General features: G+C 35.1%; 2 protein-coding genes across 2 annotated transcripts; one reads left to right on the plus strand and one right to left on the minus strand.

Moving 5' to 3' along the window:
* LOC109713899 (dirigent protein 18-like) lies at window positions 1,331-2,259 on the plus strand. Its single transcript, XM_020238175.1, has one exon. It carries the CDS (start codon window positions 1,395-1,397, stop codon window positions 2,208-2,210), a length of 816 nt encoding a protein of 271 aa, XP_020093764.1. The 5' UTR covers window positions 1,331-1,394; the 3' UTR covers window positions 2,211-2,259.
* On the minus strand, window positions 3,144-8,337 carry LOC109714110 (ankyrin repeat domain-containing protein 13D). The gene is made up of 2 exons (XM_020238547.1): window positions 6,638-8,337; window positions 3,144-3,817 (listed from the first exon to the last, which is right to left on the minus strand). Exons 1-2 carry the CDS (start codon window positions 8,213-8,215, stop codon window positions 3,479-3,481), a joined length of 1,917 nt encoding a protein of 638 aa, XP_020094136.1. The 5' UTR covers window positions 8,216-8,337; the 3' UTR covers window positions 3,144-3,478.

A 20,545-nucleotide genomic window follows, 5' to 3' on the forward strand; every position in this document is an offset into this window, starting at 1 on the left:
TGATAATTAATAGATATATCATGTACTTCACATTATTCAATTCAATATTAACTGCAGCAGAAACAGTATAAGTTTGTGCAGTTCTTTGTCGCAAAGGTCGCGGTTCGATTCCGTGTCGATCCTAATACCCGATCTTCTTGAAGTATGAAAGACCCCGTACTAAACTTTTCTCAGAAGGTAAATGATCTCTCGTAGGTGGATTATATGTTATTCTAGAACTTACAAATTTGTTTTTGTTTGATGGTCCAAAACAAGATAAGCTTCTGAGTGTTCGAATTTTACCTTATTATGAATGAACTGTTAAGCAATAATGTTTTTGGGGAAAATGCATCTATGCTTCAAGGTGTTATTTATTTTATTGTGAGAAAACGACTTGAGAGGTTCTAGGCTTCTTATTATGTTATGTGATTGTGCTTGAGTAAAGAAAATAGATGTAGGTTTTGTTGAATGTATGAATATTTTGTTCAGCATATATTTTTAATTTACTAAAAATATCTGCTGTATTTATTTGGTAAATACGGAATGTGATCAAATCTCTAACATGGTATGTTATATTTGGCTTTTAAAGCAATTGTTTGAAACTTAGATGAAATGTGCTATTCTAATAATTTACAGATACGGAGATTTTTTAAAAAGTAAAAAATCATATTTATAATTTCCAATAAATACCTAATTAATCATTATCAGATAACTTATTTCGAAATCTAAACGACGCGGTATTGAACAAGATGTTCATGGGTTCAAAAACTAAAGATTAGTTTATGCACCTTAACCTTTTTTAACTGTAATTTTTTCCTAAAGTTTCACACTATAACTTGATTTAAAGGTCAGAAGCTGAAGAGTTTTGAGAAAATTTAAAATGCAAGCATGAAAACTCTAAAAAAATAATGAGGGCCATTTGTGAACCAAATGGGAAGTAAAACTATGTTAATAATAAAAGGCAACTGGAGCCTGATGTTAAGATGGTGGATTTGGTCCAAAACAAATGGACTTTGTCATCATATATATATATATATATATATATATATATTTGACACCCTGTCAAAAATAATCAAACCTTTTCTTGTCAAATTTTAAAGCACTCAAATTGAACAGTTTGAGTCAATTAACCCAACAAAATTGAACAAATGGGTCCAATTTTTTCCAATTTATCCTCTATAAAATGCCAATATTTAGATAGATTATTGGTTATGTTGTACCCACTATTCCCAACTCTAACTCACTCAACTACTTCACTCTATTCCCTCTAACAGCTCCATTCAAATACCCAATACCTCCTCTATATGAAGCTCTCACCATTCTCCCATCTCAACAAACACACATACACACACACACACACACACACACACAAAAACACACTCAATTATCATATTACATAGCCAAAACTGTTCAACATGGGATCGCCATCAGTTGCCATCACCTTTCTTCTTCTAATAGTTACCGTTCACTTGGCAGCGATCCATGCGCAAACGTCGACCGCAACTGCCGGAATTGGGACTACCGCGCAACCGCAAGGCGGCGGAGCTGCCGCTGCCACCGCCACTGCCGCAGGAGATGTGGCCCTTGAGCTATACTTGCATGATGTCCTCGGCGGCACGAGCCCAACGGCCCGGCCCATTACCGGCTTGCTAGGGAACATCTACAATGGCCAAGTCCCCTTCGCCCGGCCCATTGGGTTCGTCCCTCCGAAGAACGGGGTGGCGATTCCCAACACCAACGGGGCGATCCCCACCGTCAACGGGAACAACGGCGTCCCGCTAGACACGGGCCTTGCCGGATCGGGCTTCGTGCAGACGCCCAATGGGCCGGCTGCCACGGCCCAGGCCCAAACCCAGTTGGGCCCTGATGGGCTCGGGCTTGGGTTCGGTACCATCACTGTCATCGACGATATCCTCACAAATGGGCCCGATATTGGGGCCCAGCCCATTGGGAAGGCCCAAGGGGTCTACGTAGCGAGCTCCGCCGACGGGTCGGCCCAAATGATGGCCTTCACAGCTATGATGGAGGGTGGGGAGTATGGTGACACACTAAACTTTTTCGGAGTGTACAAGATTGGGACCGCAATGTCGCGGTTGTCGGTGACCGGAGGGACTGGAAAGTTTAAAGGGGCTGGCGGGTTCGCGGAGGTCCGGCCGCTGATTCCGTCGGGCCAGCATGTGACTGATGGGTCTGAAACTCTGCTAAGAATCACAGTTCATCTCACATATTAGGACGATGTTTTATGCTTCACAAGTGGTTTAGTGAGATATGGGTTTGTTATGTGCTTGTGGTATTGTGGTGTCATAATGGTTTCAGTAAGTGGTTATATATATATATATGTGTGTGTGTAATCCAAAGAGGATAAGTGTTTCATGCACTATATATGTAGGTTGGGTAAGATGTGAGAATTTGTTTTCAATATATGGATTGTTCTATTAATTAAAGTGAGAATTCACCAGAAGGGGTATGAAAGGTGCACAATTTCACATAAAAACCTCTATTGATTTATAAACTATGAGAAGAGAAAGCTCAGTTCATTTTAGTAAAGCTTCAAGTTCAACTAAAGAGAGAAGGTGAAAAGACAGCTGATACATTGCTTTTTCAGCATAAATAAAAGAAAATGAAAATCATCTATCTACAAAAAAATTATTTTGGCATTTACTTAGAAAGTTTATAAGGTTCTTTTCCCAACACATCAATTTTTTTTAGTTACTAGAGGTTTAGGGTTAGCTTCTATTTCTCAGAGAACAAGAGAAGCAATTGTGCAGGATTTGGAGAATTTCATACAAAGCTTCAAGATCACCGAGTTCTGTACCAACAATTCAAAATAAACCAACAGATTGTGAGAAATAAAAATCATAGAAATGTCATAGAACATGCATTGATTACAAACTACTTAGAAAGAGATTATATAGTTTAGGCCTACTCTATTTATGTGCCTAATTCCCCCCCTAATTACAAGGTATATTCAGAAAGAAAATAATGACAATGGAGGCAAAACACCCAAGTGATATATATAGCTACTTAAACAGCAGCAAATCATTTCTAAAATTCATGATAAAAGGTGAAGTAAAAATTTAGACACATGATCCCTCTTAAGTATCTCGATGCACGCGCATGGCTCTTTGGTTTCAAAAGAAGATAAACAACAACGCGAGGGCAACAAAAAAAAAAAAGCAGCAGCAATCATTATCGATTTAGCAACTGGAGGACTCTTCCTTAATGGTTTAACAGTGGAAAAGCAACATTAAAAGTGTATAAACATTTGGGCTGAAAGAACGAATATTCCAAATGAATCTTAAGCACATCTGAACATTACAATTGAGTGATTCCTAAAAATCTACAACATTCATCCCCTCTCCGTGTTACCGAGTTCTTTCGTCAACCCAACACAAACAACAATTGGGCGTCGAACCTTCTCGCCACCAATTCAAACAGCTTCGCGAGAGCTCAATAAGCTGATGAGATTAGAATTTCGAGTATCATAAGATTTAGAACTTCACTGCTTCGGATTCTTTCCTTTCTTGGACTTGTTCTTGCTCTCCATCATCTTCTTCTTCTTCGCTTCGGGGGTCGTCCAAGTGTAATCGGATGGAATCGCAAAGGGATCCTGGATGTCCTCCACGCGGCTACTGGGCCCCAGCGTCGTGTAGTTTTGGCGGTAAGGCGCCTTGATCCACTGGATCCATGATGAACTCGTGCTCTGCGTTACTACGGCGGGGCTTTTGCTTCGGGTAGGGCTCGAAGGAGGGGTGGAGAACTCTTCTGATGGTTGTAGCTCCTCAAATTTTGTAAATGTAACGATAACCCTAATTGTCGGTACAACTGGAATCGCAACCTGGAAGTATATCAACAGTTAGAAACCATAAAGGCCATTTAAGCTAAAGGATATTATTATTCTAGTGATTTCTTCCTTACTACCATTGACGAATTTAGTCGTGAATTACAATAATTTGTAGTATGAAGGTCAGCCATTAGACTGCATACAATTTGAGTCCATTGCTCATGAGACGTTATAATTGGAATGTGCTTAAACGCAATATCAGGAATGCCCAATACTAAAGCGTGTCATGTGAGAGTGACAAAATGCCCTTTTAACTTTTTTATAGATCAGTGTGCTTAAACAATGAGAACTGTGAAGTGAGAGACAGGGAAAGACCAATTTAAGGGACTTAAAATAGTCTTTAAATTAAACTATCCACGTACTAAATATTTCTACTTATATAAAGCCCGTAATGCATCCTATACTTCCCCTCTGCACTATGCCAAGCTTTCCACCTGGTTTGCAAAAATTTAGGTACACCCTAAACATGAGATTTAAGTTAAAACATATGTGAAGGTTTCAGGGGAAACAAAGCGGAGTGAATAGATTCTAATCCCAACCTTGAGATGTAAGACAAATGCCAAGGTCCAAGAGATAACAAAGGGAAGTGTAGATTGATGGGAGCTTCATAGCTCTGTGAATAGAAAGTTGGTTCCTTCGATATAGAGCCTAGCCATGTGTTAGAGCCCATAGGCGATCCCACTTGTACTCTGACTATTGGATGGGAAGCTTGTGGACTTGTTTTTCTAATATCAAAAACAAGTACTACAATAATCATAGCTCTGCAAGATTCTCAGAATTGTCTAGAATAATCCAGTTGGTAGATCACTCGGAAATGTCCAATTATTGCATCAATGATTCTACCATCATATCTAAAATAAAATAGCATTATGCCACTGCTTCAGGAGGCAATTAATTTCTACATTGCTTCTGCATTATCATGATGACTCTATCATTCAAGAAACTTCTTTTCCAACTTCAACTTCTACCTTGGATTGATTAGCTATACACAATAAAAGAAATTCATTACCCGTACCGCAAGAGACAAAATTCTGATTGCTATCAGACTGAAACTAATGGTAACCTATGAAACTTATTATCTATAGGCCTTGTCTTTCATAAGGAATGCAAATTCTCATTAATTTTATATGATACTAGAATATACGCTATTACCTAACTGGGGTCTCACCAAAGTGAAGTCTGCAGAGGGAGTGAAGGGAGTACGTTGATCTTGTGGGTTAAGCCCAAGACTTGTACCATTAACCAAGAAATAACCACAATAAAGTACACTACATCGTATCTCAAATAATTATCACTATAATCAGATTGGAACAACTAGAACTTAGTAAAGAGAATCAGATGGAAGTCTCGCAAACAGGAAAGTCATGTTGATTACTGTAAGTCTGTAACATAATTCCGTCAAATGTTACATTCCTTCAGACTACAAAATAAAGCCAATTGCATTTATTAGTCTGCAAGAACAAAATATTTCACCATTTTCCTTTTTAGATTCCCCTCCCCCTTATTTTAAGATACTAAATAATAGAAATGATAAGTAGTAGAGACAAATTATCCAAAGCGAATCTAGAACAAACTTCTGTAGGTTGAGAATGGTAGTTGTAGTTCAACAATCAGAAAGTGCAGAACCAGGATCTAAAAAGATTTGCTTGTAGTTGTAGAAGCTTAAACTATCATAAACATCTATATGGAAAATTAGTACATGAACCAATGAATAAGGCATCACATCATTGCGAAAAGTATGATAGTTGTTGATATGAATATGAAACCTTGTATACAAATATAAAAGCATAGAGGCAGCAAGATTCAAAGTAAAAAATATGAAGCCCCAAAATACAAAATAGTGCAAACAAAAGAGATAGAGCGGCTAGGACTACAAAAAAATAAGTAACAGATCAAATAAGAAGTATTCAAAACTAACAATCTCCATAACCACTCAAAAGGATTCAAGATCCTCTGAGCTGAAAGGTATCCTTTTTCGTTCTTTAACATAGACAGAAAACAAAGATGTGGTAGTTTTTTGCAACAAAGCATTAATTTGAAAGGATCTTCAAGCCTATATTATTATCTCAAAAGATTTATTCAAGAAAATTCCAAGATTTCATCTAGATATTATAACTCTATTTCACCATCTGTTTTCTTTTTCACTATCCTTATTAAATGTTCATTCATCTCAAAATTGTCAATTAACCATATCATATTCTAAGCAAAAGATATGATATTAAAGCATTTTCTTTTTCAATATCTTTATTTCATGTTCAGTCATCTCAAATATATCAATTAACCATATAATATTCCAAGCAAAGGATATCAAAGCATTCCGACAACACTCCGACTAATGAAAAGAAAGGGTGACAGCAACAAACAGACAAAACTTTGAGGTTAACTTGTCATGGCAATAGTCAAATCAGAGACATTAATGGGCTTCACACCAATAAAATAAAAAAAAAAGAACTCCGCAAAGTAGTTAGATAAGCTTCTGATGTGGACAATCAAGTCAGATCCCACTTCAAAAATGTGGTCCATTCAATTTGCAGAATTCCCACAAAGCATGCAACAAAAGCTGCATTGCAGAAATCAATTTGGAACTATGATTATCTGTAGGTACTGTTCTATTGAAACGCTCTATATGTTACAACCTAAAACCGTTTATGACGATCCTTCTGCATAAACTTCGAACCGATAAAGATCGGATCAGCTACCACAAAAGAATGGCGACCATATCAGCTTAATGTTATTTTAGCTACACAATCACACAAATTACTGGCATGATCAAAAAAGAGAATTTTACATAGGAACCAGAGCAAAATCACGTACCTTGACTGGAAAAGTTCCTGCGGGGAGCTTTGTGGTAAGAAGCTCTCTTAAACGCCGTATCGCCTTGACCTTGTTTGCAAGGATGTCAAGCAGGGGCAACAGCTCCTCAGTCCGAAGTGGGAAATTCGGCGAAAGCCAGAGAATGGGCCGCAACCCTTTCTTGTACTCGCTCTCCTTACTGTCCTCCTTTTTCCTATTCGCAGTCTCCGAACTCGTCGTACCTTTTCTCGGAACCCTATCCCTAACTCTTCTAAGGTCTTCACCGGTTGTAACTACCTCCACCGAATGCCGCCCTGCTCTACTATTAAACCTAGACGGAGATTCACCGAGAAGATCACTCACCTTCTCATCTACACAAAGCGAGCTCCTTGGCGGAGCAACCCTCTTCGGCGCGTCTTGCTTGTTACTATTACTCTGTCCCTTCCGTCCCCAGTTACCGAACCACCCTTTCTTATCATTCTTGCTGCTCTCACCGTTTCCGCAGCTGCTACCGCCCTCCTCGATTGGAATCTCCCTCGATTCGTAGCAACTGCGCCGAGGCCCCACGAACGAGTCGGAGTGAACTTCGTCGACAATATCCGGCGACTCCATTTTAAGGGCATTTTCCAGCTGCTTCCTCTCGTCCTCGGTTAAGATTTCCTCGAACTCCTCGCTCTCGGTATCGTTCTCGTTGCAAGAGGAGAAGAACTCCTCGTCGGTCATCGCGCCGGGCACGCGCCTCGACTTCACGCTGACCACCACATTGTGCATATCGTAGACCTTGGCCTTCCAGGGGCCGACCATCTCCGTCCGCTCCTGCCGCCGCCACGTGAGCTGCGGGAGGAGCACGGCCTGGGTGACGTCGATCCCGGGCCTGAAGATGTTCGTCTGCGACATGGCGGACACCTCCTGCTCGACCTCGGACTCCGACGCCGGAGCCCCCGCCCCTTCCAAGGCGTTCATCACCTCTTTCTCCTTGTGCGAGATCATGCACAGCGCGCCGGGGGGGACCTTGCCGTCCTCGGATCCGTCTCCGAGGAAGAGGATGCTCTGGTCGGATCGCTGGATGCGGAATCCGTCGAATCCGGCGAGCGTCATGTCGGCGCGGAGGTTGGAGCCCCGCTTCCAGATCTTGTAGGTGTCGGAGGGGGCGATTCGGGAGATGAAGGGGATGACGGAGCTCTCGAAGTGGAAGGTGATCTCCATGTAGAAGTCGCGCATCCGGCGCATGGCGGCGACGAGGCGGGGGAGGCGGCGGCACCACTTGGCCCAGGCGAGGGGCTGGTAGTGGCGGACGATGATCTTCGCGAGGCCCTCCTCGCGCGCGCAGATCGCCTCCTGGAGCGCGCTCCACCCCTGCTCGTTCTGGAGGCTCCAGTCGGCGCCGGCGGCCATGAGCATCTCCACGGCGGCGGCGTCGCCCAGCCGGACCGCGACCGCCGACTCCGCCTCCGTCCGGATCCCCGCCGGGTCCGCCGCCAGCCGCGGCAGCGCCGCCAGGATCCGCCGCAGCGCCGCGTGGTCCCGCGCCGCCACCGCCCTGTGCACGGGGCTGTGCGCGTACCTCCCCACCTCGACCCCCCCCGCCGCTTCGGCCATCACCGACCAATAATCCGATCCCCACCAAACCAAACCAAAAAAAAAGAAAAAAATCACATAACACGCCAATCCACCTCCTCGAGCGCCGCGATGGAACAGTGGCGAAACCCTAGAAAGGAAGGGATGGGGAGGGGGGGAAGAAAAGAGCGAAAGCAAAGGAAAGAAGGGAAAAAAGGAAACTCTAGAAAGGAGAGAGAGAGAGAGAGAGAAAGGTCTCCTTCTCTCACCACTGTTTCTCTCTCTATCTTTTTCACTATGACTCGAGGGGATGGAGAAAGAATATATGCGAAGGGGATAGAGAGAGAAAGAAGAGAGAGAGAGAGAGAGAGTGGGGAAGCTGCATTGTGCATAGAGAGAGAGAGAGAGAGAGAGAGAGGTGGAAAGTGGGGAGGAGGGGAGGAACCTTTTTTGCGATTTTGATTTCCAATTCTTGCAGGAGAAATTCGGCTGCACCTGGTGTACCATTTGTCTGTACTATTTTGTCTTATATACGCACGCAGGTAGCTTTTTCAACCGTCATAAAAAAAAATATATATAAAAATTTAGAATTATATATATATATATATAAAATTGAGCTAGAATACTTTTAAAAGTATTACCGAATTATATAAAATTGAGCTAGAATATTTTTAAAAGTATTACCGAATTGGTGCTTTTAGATTTCTAACCCTTGGATCTACTTCTTGATTACTAATAACCCTTAGATCAAACACTATTCCACCTACCACCACCTATTATCATCATCCAAACCTTATATTTTTTCATCCAATGGTTAAAAACTCAAAAAGCACCAACCTCATAATACTTTTAAAAGTATTAGTTCAACTCTCTCTCTCTCTCTCTCTCTCTCTATATGAATTGTAAATATATTTTTATAAAGTTAAGTTTTCATTTATCGTATTTATAAAAGTTTTAATACTTTCAAATATATCCCTCTGATTTATTATCGTTATAGAATTATTTCTATTTTAAGTAAAATATTAATTTTTTCATCACAAATATGTCCCTCCAAAAGTCATAACAGTATAATATAAGAGGGGCAAAAATATCAAGTTATCTCATAAACTGACCATGGTTAATTAAAATTTTATAACAGATTTTAACGATATGGATATATATTTGAAAATATTAACAATTTTTTAAGAACAATATGAAAGTTAAATTTTGTAGGGATATATTTATAATTTACTAGATTTGTACGGACCTTTATGACTGGAATTTATCTGAACTATGTAGAATTTTGAGTTGGGTGTCCAAATTTTTAAAATTTTGATTTCACTTTTCAAATTTTCAATTTGTTTGATTTAAATTAGTCAACATCGCTTTTGACATCAAAATTTGAATACATCATTTATTTTTACGAATTTAGTTAGTTTATTTTTACAATTCTAGCAACTATAGATTCATTCAAGTAAGTAATTAGTTTAAATTTTGAATTCAAAGATTGGAGAATAAAATTAAAATTTCAAAAAATTGTATAGCCAATTCAAAATAATCCATAATTATACCAATAGTTATAAATAAAAGTATATAAGTTCAATCTCCAAAGAACTAATTAAAATATTAAAAATAGGATAAATTACACTATGGGCCTCAAACCATTATGTGCGACACTTTTGGTGCTCAAGCTTTAATTTGTTATAATTTTTGACTCGATTTTTGTAAGTTGTTACAATTAAAATTTACAATCCAATTTAGTTAGCTAAATATTGACGAATCGTTGATATGAAAGTCTTGTAGCATCTTAATTATTGTTGCATCATCAATTACAAAACTACCACATCACTTTCACATTAAAGCTTATTAAATTAAGTTATGAAACTTGACTTCAAAAATTTAAAAAGTTTGAGCCAAAAATTGCAACTTAAAGTTTGAGGACCAGTGTTATGCACCTAATAGTTTGAGGGTCAAAAGTGTAATTTTGCCCTAAAAAATATGATAAATACAAAAGGAAAATTAATAAGTAATAGTTATAAGGGAAAACTTCAAAATAACCCCCTGTGGTTTCACACTTTTTTATTTTAGTACCCTGTGGTTTAAAGTGTATCAAGTTAGTACCCTGTGGTTTATCACTTTATCACTTTAGTACCCTATGGTTTAAAGTGTATCAAGTTAGTACCATGTGGTTTGCACTTTATCACTTTAGTACCCTATGGTTTCACACGTTATCACTTTAGTATTCTGTGATTTAAAAAACTACAGGGTACTAACTTGATACAAAATTAAAATCACAGAGTACTAAAGTGATAAAGTGCAAAACCACAGAGTACTAACTTGATACACTTTAAACCATAAGGCACTAAAGTGATAAAGTGAAAAATCACAGGATACTAATTTGATATATTTCAAACCACATGGTACTAAAGGTAAAAAGTTTGAAACCACAAGGGGGTTTTTTAAAGTTTCCCTAGTTATAAATTTCAAGTAAAAGCTATAAACCTCTCAGAACCATAGAGCTTTTTTGAGATTTACATCCAAGGTTTAAAATTTCAATTTTATTATCTAATTTTATATTTCTTAATGACTTTAAATATTCATTTTATTAAAATGTATTAGAATTTAATATTCTATAGTGAAAAAAAGGATCAGAGGATATTTCGACAAACTACAAAAATGTTGTGAGACGACAAAATTTTTCTTTACAAAGAATAAAGTAACTATTAAATTTTGATAGAACATATTTGGCCTTTTTGCATAAAAGATTTGTTGATTGTGTGATTTCGAAAAAAAAAAAAAAATCTACTTTTTAAGATTTTATAAATTCGGTCCAATTAGGAATAGATCATAATAACCCCTCCGTCTCCGTCTCCGTCTCCTCCCTCTCCCTCTTCCTCCTCCACTGTCCTAATGCCGGCGCCGCCACGCTCATTCCTATAACAATTAGAAGAAAAAAATTATAACTACGCATATTGGTGTATATTTGCTTCATCGAAACTGGACTTTGGATTGAAGTGGGTTTTGGATTTAACTAGAGTTCAGCTGATTTTTTTTTTTCCTTTCGCTGTTTAATTTTATAATTGTGGTAGTAAAATTTTTTCAGTTATGCTATTTATTTGATAGAAAATAAATTATGTCAAAAATTATATTAATGCTTTATATAACATAATAAATAATAAATATATTATCTAACAAAAATATATAAATAATAAATAAAAGTTCTTTCTCTTTTTTTATTATATTTTTTTCTCACATCTTTTTTTTATAATGGGTTAATTTCATACCGGTTCCTACAAACGGTTTGTTACCGTTAGAGTACTATTTATTTTATAAGTGGAATAACCTTTTTAGCATCACAAATATGTTCCTTTAAAAGTTCCAATTGATAATTAAAGAAGGGTAAAAAAGTTAATTCACTTCATTAACTAAGTAGGATTAGGTATTTTACCTACAGTTAGCTAACTTTTTCTTACGGATTCTAATAGTAGGAATATATTTGAAAATATTAAAACTTTTGTAATAATAACATATATAAGTTGAACTTTATAAAAACATATTTATAATTTACTATATTTGTAGAGACCTGTATGAAATTAACCTTTTTATAATTGACGACTTAGCCTCTACCCCGAGGGGAAGTCAAGTTATGGTATTTTGGAAAACTCAAATTTCAACTGTAATTATATTATTATTTTGAATAAAATACCAAAAGTGTCGCGTTACGGTTGAAAATTACTTCCTTCCTCTTAGGGATGCAAACGGATCCGGATTGGTGGAGCTCCCGCCCCGATCCGCCCCGACGGGGGCAGTAAATGGGAGAAAATAAACGGATTTGGGGTAGAAAACGAGGTAAATTTTACGATCCGAGACGGATTCGGGGCAGAAAACGGGAGAAATTTTGACCCGCCCCGAATCCGCCCCGCCATGATCCGCCCCGAATCCGTCCCGAAAATTATTTATATTTTAAAAAATTATTTCTAAAAAATAATGTATTTACAAAAAAATTCAAATACAAATAAGTTAGTACTCTCATTTCTAATATATTTGAAATTTTTAAATTTTGTTTTGAATTTTTGTTGATATTTTTGATTTTTACAACTAATATTGTTAAATTATATATATAATATGATTAAAAATTATTAATTTATATTTTACAAAATATTAATAATATTATAATTTTATAAAAAATATTAGTTGGTGGAGCGGATTCGGGGCGCCGGCGGGAGGCGGGTTACAATGCGGGGCGGATTATGAGATGCATTTTTTAATCCATCACGGATTCGGAGCAGAAAACGGGGCAGGATTTTGCTAGTCGGGACGGGAGGCGGGCCCCCGCCTCCATATCCGCCCCCGTTTGCATCCCTACTTCCTCTCCACTGTTTTTTTTTATGTATGAGCCGAGATGGAGATCAGATAAATTGACGGTGCACGGAAGCAGCTGTGCACCGGGAGCACGTAGTGCTTATCTCCTGGTTTTGGGCGTTGTGGGCCCCGCGGAAATAATGCGCGTCGGTGCGGGGATACGTGAGCAGCGCGTTACAGTGCTCGCACACCGAGGTGGGGCCCAGCGGCGAATAACGGGTTGGGGGGGGCGCGCGAAAGCCGAGTGGACGGTCGAGATCGAGTGTGTGGCGCGGGCATGGGATTGATCGGACGGTGGACGCTGATCCAGGAACCATCTTAGAACGAGCGCTATCCTATCCTATCCTATCCTATCCAATCCAACGGTTAGTAACAGCCAACGAAAGCGGATTGATCCTCACCGTCGGATTTACATCATGCGATCTCAGCCGTCCGTTCGCATTAACGGCCGCGATTGCATCTGATTGTCGGCTGTACCCGGTGCATTGATATATCTTGTGCGCCGGTTAAAAAAGTGTATCGAAAATAAAAAAAAATTATGTTCATTTTTTTGATATTACAAAAAACTTTCCCACGAATACTATTTTTTTTTAATTTTCTTTCTCCTAATTACAAAAATTTATATTTTGTTCCGTGAGAAATATTTTAAGGACCTACAATGTGCGGCGAGAATAAAATGATCAAAAATATAATTTTTGAAGTTAAATTAAGAAAATAAATATTTAAAGGAGAGATTTTTAAATTTTAGCCTTGTTAAAAATGTCTAATTCTTACTAAAAATAAATTTTTAATTCTATTCAACTAATAAATAGAAGAAAAAATAAAAATTAGGGCGGTGAAAAATTGCAGTGCAATTTATACAAAGTCCATAGAATAAAATGTTCAGATTAAAAATAAATAAACTTTATATAGAGTTCTGATTAATGAACGTTGAAAATTGAAGTATGTAATGTGATGGATGGCCGAAAGAATAGCGGTTCGTGCGACGTATGCATGCACGGGGTTTATAAGATAATATTTTATGATATTAAGAGGGGTTTGGATGTGACATGTGACATGTGACAAGTGAAAGCTATTACATGCAGTGTTATTAAGCGACAAAGGATTATAACTTTGTAACGGTTTTAGGGAGACCAATAAATAGAGTAATGTTACAAGTACCCAAAAAAGATCCCCAAGTATAATTGATGTGTTATAAAAGTGACTATTTTTTTTACTTTACTCACTTTGGAGTAATCAAACATGCCTTTATATATTCTCAGTAGAAAATATTTTTTATAAGAATTTTTTTTTAGGTTTTGTAGTATTTAAATTTTAGGAAAAGTAATAAGATTTCATCAATGTTTATTTGGTTCAATGAAAAAAAATGAGCAAAATGAGTTTTCTCTTTCTGTTGAAAAGCAGCGAAAAATAAAAACTTTATTTTTTTTTTTTCCAAATATGTAAAGATACTTTTATAAAAAAATATTTTTACATCGAACCAAATAAGCGAAAAAATAATTTTCATACCAAAAACAAATTTTCAGTTCGTTTTACGCCGAGTCAAACCCATCCCTAGGCAGTAATAATTTATTAGGCCTAAACCATTGTCCGAAAATATCTATAAGCTTGGTTATTATTATTAAAATGTGTGATCTCTTTATATTTTCAATTAGAATCATCTTTTCATCCGATCGATGTGAAATTATTGAGGTGTTACAGACTATCCATGGTTTAGATCTTGGTATTTTCGTTAGACCCGAACCTAATTATACATGGAACTATTGTAGTGTTACAAATTCCACTGTTTAGATCCTACCATTTTCGTCAGGCCCAAATCGAATCATATGTATAGATCAGAATTTTCAGGTAATATGAAATTTCTAAATATAGCTTATGCGAATTCAAGAGATGATTCTCACCAAACTCGTAGTGTAGCGGTTTGTCACGCATAACGCTTAGTTCTCACACTTTTTGGCTACTATTCGTCTGTGATGCCAACTGTAATGATCCGGTCCTCTAATCATAATAATTGGTTTTAAGTATTTTGGATTAATAGTTTGGATCTAATAAATTATATTTCTAGAGAGTCGACTCATGCAAAGATAGTGCTACAAATAGCAATGAATTGGCTAGCCGAATTGGTTTGGGCCGTTGGATCAAAGGGGCGCCGGCATTCGCCTTTTTGACATGCATATTTCAAATAAGTAAAAAAATATATATATAATTGATGAGTCATTTTTGTCGATATTTGTGCTTGACTCACCACATTTAGAACATGCCACATAAGTTATACAGTAAGTTTGAAAAATAAATAACTAAAAAGCTGTTGTGTGCCGAGCTAATTAGTCAGTTATGTTGTTTCAGATATATTCTTTTTGTATAAATAGATTCATTCTAAAAGAAATTGTAAAAAAAGAAAGGTAATAGATAGTTTAGGCTTGGAAATTCTCTCTTCACAACGTTTGTTTTTATCTTATTATTTTAATTTATTTCTCTAAAAAAATTCAAATAAATATCAAAACTATATAATTAAATAATACTTTCAGCTCCCATAATTATAAGGCGCATAACACTTTCCTTCTCAACTTTTAATCTATTATGCTTTCTGATTCGTATATAGATTTATCCAGGGACAAAACAAAAAAACAAATATAATTTGAAAACTTTTGATTAATTTACGTATGTATATAAAATTAAAACATTATATAAAATTATAAATACATGAATAATGTACATAAAATATGTTTTTGTTGGGGACCAAAAGCACTTTTTTCACTACCATTCACTTTATATTAATTATTAGGCAAAACTTCAAATACCCCCTTGTGGTTTCACTTTTTCTCATTTTAGTATTCTGTGGTTTTGCACTTTTTTACTTTAGTACCCTGTGGTTTAAAGTGTATCAAGTTAGTACCCTGTGGTTTTATTTTTGTATTTAGTACCCTGTTGTTTAAAAACTACAGAATACTAACTTAATACAAAAATAAAACCACGGGGTACTAACTTGATACACTTTAAACCACAGGGCACTAAAGTGATAAAGTGAGAAACCACAGAATACTAACTTAATACACTTTAAATCATAAAATACTAAAATAAAAAACTGCGAAACTATAGGGTTCTTTTTTTGAAATTTTTCCTAATTATTAACCCAACAATGGTCGAGTAGTTTTGGTATATTCCTTCCTTAAAGAGAGAATTGTACTTTTGGAATAAGCATTTACTTATAACTACAAAAAAGCACTTATTTTTGTTGTGGAACTTCAAAATCTATAAAAAATGTCCTCAAACTTTGATTTTATTTAATATAATTTTATATTTTTTAAAATTATATTAAATTAGTGAGTTTTGTATACATACTATTGGATTAGTACTTTAGTTTTTCTTAGTAGCGCCGCTTTACTATAGCATATAGGAAGATCAGATAACGGCTCTAGAAGCCTAAATTAAAATAAGTGAAAAGTTAAAAAAGAAACAAAAGAAAAAACAGAGTGAAATGCATTGCACCCTCCACAATGTTGTTCTTGTATGTTATTAATGTGTCAGCTATATAAATTAAAAATATGGATTCTTTTGATTATCTCAGACTCGCATTCTATTGTGGCTCAAAGATTCACTAACGCACCAACAATATATAAGATTTACGTTGTATAGCTATACCCAAATAGTTATAATGATAATAATAATAATAATAATATAATAATGCTATATGTATGCCCATAAACTAGATATAAATCTTAAATTCTACTAATCCAAAGACCACTATGTTGGCTTAAAGGGGCTGCCAACATTCTGTCCTATGGAGGAAGGTCAAGTCGGATCGAGTCATGTTCGAAATGGTGGTAGGTCAGATTGGGCCGAATCATATTCAAAGTGACGTGAGATTGATATGACCGAGTCACAATTGAGATTCTTGGGCGCTATATTTGTATGCTTAAAGTAAATTGATTGTATGTTTTTAAAAGCTCGAGCTTTTGAGATTAATAGTTAGCGTCAGCGATCCGACATACTAATTTTCTACTAGTCTTATCAAATCTTTTTTTTGACCCAAAATTTCAAACTAGTTTTGGAAATCTATAAAAAGTGAGGTTTAAGATTTAAACCTATTTATGAACATACATTAATATTATTATTTTCCAAAAAAAGTTTTTTTTTTTTTTTTTCTTGGTTTGTGGGTAGCTTCTAGGCATATGTGGTCATGTGGATGGCCCACTACAATCTTGTCTCTACACCAATAAATCCTGGCGCGGATTGGTGAAGGACCCACCACTATTGTGAAAGAAATTAATAAAAGCTTTTTTGAAAGGGGTGGGGACCATTATTAATCTTTTTTTTTTTCTTTTTCTATGCTTTATTTAAAAAAGTTGAGAGCCTTTTTGTCCTCATGTGAATAGTGAGTGGTGGTACACCTTATATCTTGGTTAGGAGGAGAGGATTAGATTTTTTTCCCCTTTTTTTGTCTCCTTTTTTAGTGTTCTTTTTTAACTTTTTTTTTTGGGTTTATTATCATTGCAAATATATGAATTTGTGCACATGCATGCCATCCTAAAGTATGTAGACAAAAATTATGCAAAATTAGTTTTAAACTAGAGGAGTTCGATGATTAGATATCTGGTATATACGTGGCTAATTATGCATCTCAAGATAATATCAGACCGGTCTAAAACTAAATCTGCATGTTTAATTGTGGCTCGTGATTCACTATGAGTCTACATATATGCCAAATGTCCTAATCTCAAATTGCTTTAACTTGAGTCGATTTTATATAATTTTTATCATAAGTAGACTTAGCTGAACAGTACTATTACGAGAAGTGCTATCTTAAAATATCTTTAATAATTTACTTTTAAAGAAAAAATAGGAGCATTCAATTAAAACTTTTATTTTTTTTAAGCTTTATACCTTATTTCTACTTCTACTATATCTTTAGCATTTTTTCAAAAAAAAATTTCTACTTCTGTTATTTCTAAAAATGAAACTAGAAAATGACCCCAAAAAACCCTTGTTAATTTGAATCCATACTCCTAAAGTTCAAGCTATTATTGCTTCCAACATCAATTAGCCCTCAATGGACACCACTACAAATTCAATTTGTTTTATGCATAGCTGCTGCATATGTACCTCAACATTTTATTTTTTTTTTGTTTCACTTTTTGGTGTACAAATGCCAACAAAAACTTAAAATGTTTCCAAGGACACAATTCAACATTCAAAGTTACTCTTCACTAATTTCCACATATTTATGATAACATACAACCTACCGACCGTCCTTAGAGCAAGTGGCAAAGGACTTGGTGGTTGGTACCCGAGACCCAAGTTCGAATTCTAGTTGATTCACATTTCCAACTAAGTTTATTTCTAAATGAAATAAACGAAGCGGATAGTGTGCTACCTATCTCTCTCAAAAAAAAAGATAACATGCAAACCTTTTTTCAAAAATAAAAAATATATCATCTGTATATCTAATCTTACACCTTTGCATCTAAAAATTTTTCTAAACATCTAAAATTTTCAATATTAAAAAAAATAGTTGATATGAGAAATAAACAGATCCCTGTCTTTGAGAGGTTAGGATGTAAATCTCCAAACTAGATTTACAGATAACATTACTCTTTGAGAAATAAGTATGAAATTGGAAAGCTCCCACTCTTTTGTTGGGAAATGGTGAATAATATAGTAAGGGAAAGAGGATAGGATGGGTTGGTGGATACAAAATTGGGGTCAAAAGATGCCATTCCTTTCTCCAAGGTTTTTGTTAAGCTCTATGATGTTGTTGATTATCCTTAATTTGACTTGTTCCCAACACATCTCTCTTGGAATGTTATATTGTAGGGTGATTTTATATATATATATATATATATATATATAGGGTGTAGGTTGTGTGTGCATGAAGTGGCCAATTATGGGTTACTCAAAAGTTGATAAAATAGTGATATATTGAGGGGTTGTTGGGGATTATAATTAGAGTGTTAGACTAAAATGTATGTATTAGACCCTGTACTATCCATCTCAACATAGTAATAAGTTGGATTTTGTACTTCTCATTTAGCAATTAACCCTAAATAATTTAATTCTTATAGTTTGTATATTATATGCATTTTTCTTTTGGATCTTGATTGCTTTAAAAAACCTTTTTTTTTTTCCATGAAATGGGCACCTTATTATTATTATTATTAATTTTTTTTACTAATCAGAAAGTATAATGCAGTACGTGTCAAAGTTCACAAACCAAAGTATGTATTTATTTCAGATTAATCCTGAGTAGAATTAAAAAGGTTTTATACAACAAAAGGGATCATTATTGTTTTTTGAAGTTCAAATAGCATATTATAATACACTTAAAAGTTCAGAAACTATAGTACACACATATAAAGTTAGGAAACTAAAGTTACATTTTCACCAATCTAATAATGTGTCACTACAAAAGTGTAGTTGGGACTTGGGAATTCAAACTAGAGTTGCAAATAAATAAATAAATATATAAAAGGACAAACATATAAAGAGGGGCTAGTGGCCTATGTGCATGTATAAATAAATAAATAAATAAATAAATAAATAAATAAATACATATATATATAATATGAACACCAAAGAGATGTTTCCTTCATTAATTAATGAAGTTCATGTATATCCAAAAAGGATGATAGTAGGTGCTTAACATGTCCACTTAAGCTGCAGCAACAACATATCTTATTATTATTATTCTCCATATCATTATTGGGAATTGGTATTGACATGTTAGCTAGGTTTGTTGTTCACAAAATGTACAATGTAAACTTTGCCATTATTTTTTTTTAAAAATTTTTTAGTAAAGATAAAATCGTACAAATTTATCTGAATTATAAAATAATTTGAATTAGAAATCTATTTTTTTTTAAAAAAAAAATTGATTTTAATGGGTCAATGAAACTTTGACTTCAAATTTTGAATTCGTTACTAATCCTTATAGATTTAGTTAGTATATTCATATAGTTCTCGTAACTATAAATTTATTAAAATAAGTAATTAGTTTAAATTTTGAAGTTGAAGTATTATTGACTGATTCAAATCAAATAATTTGAAAGGTTGGATACTTAATTCAAAATGATTGATAGTTTAGATAAATACTCTACATTTTTACCTTTTAATAATAACAAAAGATTAGTGCTATGCCTATAAATATCTTGGGACTGTTTGCAAATTTGGAGCAAAAAAAATGGTATGTATTAAAGTCAAAGAATCTAAAAAGGAAATGGGTTGGATTTTATCAATCTAATTCGATTTCCAACTTTGCCTTTTGCTTTATTTTATTTCAAATTTGCCTATCTATCCTCTTTTTTTTTTGATTATGTAATGTAGAATAATTTTCTAAATAATTTTACTTTACTGATGTTTACTCTTATTAATTTGTATACGTTCATCCGTATACATCTATGAGCACATTTGGTTCAAGCCATGCAATATTTTTACGATAATTTGAATATTATTATGAAATTGGTTTATGTAAATTAGATAACTACTAATGTTTCATTACTGTTTTGTATTTAGTACAGTAATATAATATTGAATTACTATGCATGTTAAATTATTATGTATGATTTGTGTTATAGATCTTAATAATTTAGATCACAATAAAATATATACTATTCCAAGTTGTGGCTGAACTTGACTGGGAAACAAGAGAGAGAGAGAGAGAGAGAGAGAGAGAGAGAGAGAGAGAGAGAGAGAGAGAAATACTATAAAACCCTGTACTGGAGAGAGAGAGAAGGATAGAGCTCTTTTATGATTGAAATGAAGAGGTGAGATAAAAGTATGGGGGCTAAGTTTATAATTTTTCATATATTGTATGATAACTCACAATCAGTAATACAAAGTATGCACGCATGCATTATTAGTGTTTTTTTTTTTTTTTGAGAAATAGGTAGCAAGCTATCTGCTTTATTCATTAAGTCGAATGAACTTAGCGTACAAGTTGGAAACAGTTTAGACCTCCGAGAAACCGACAAAAAAGTAAAAATTAAAAAGCAAAAAGAAAAGATAAGGTAGCAAAAAAAAGAGAAACAGAAAAAA

This window comes from Ananas comosus, linkage group 8 (assembly GCF_001540865.1).
Source record: "Ananas comosus cultivar F153 linkage group 8, ASM154086v1, whole genome shotgun sequence".
Taxonomy (NCBI): Eukaryota; Viridiplantae; Streptophyta; class Magnoliopsida; order Poales; family Bromeliaceae; genus Ananas; species Ananas comosus.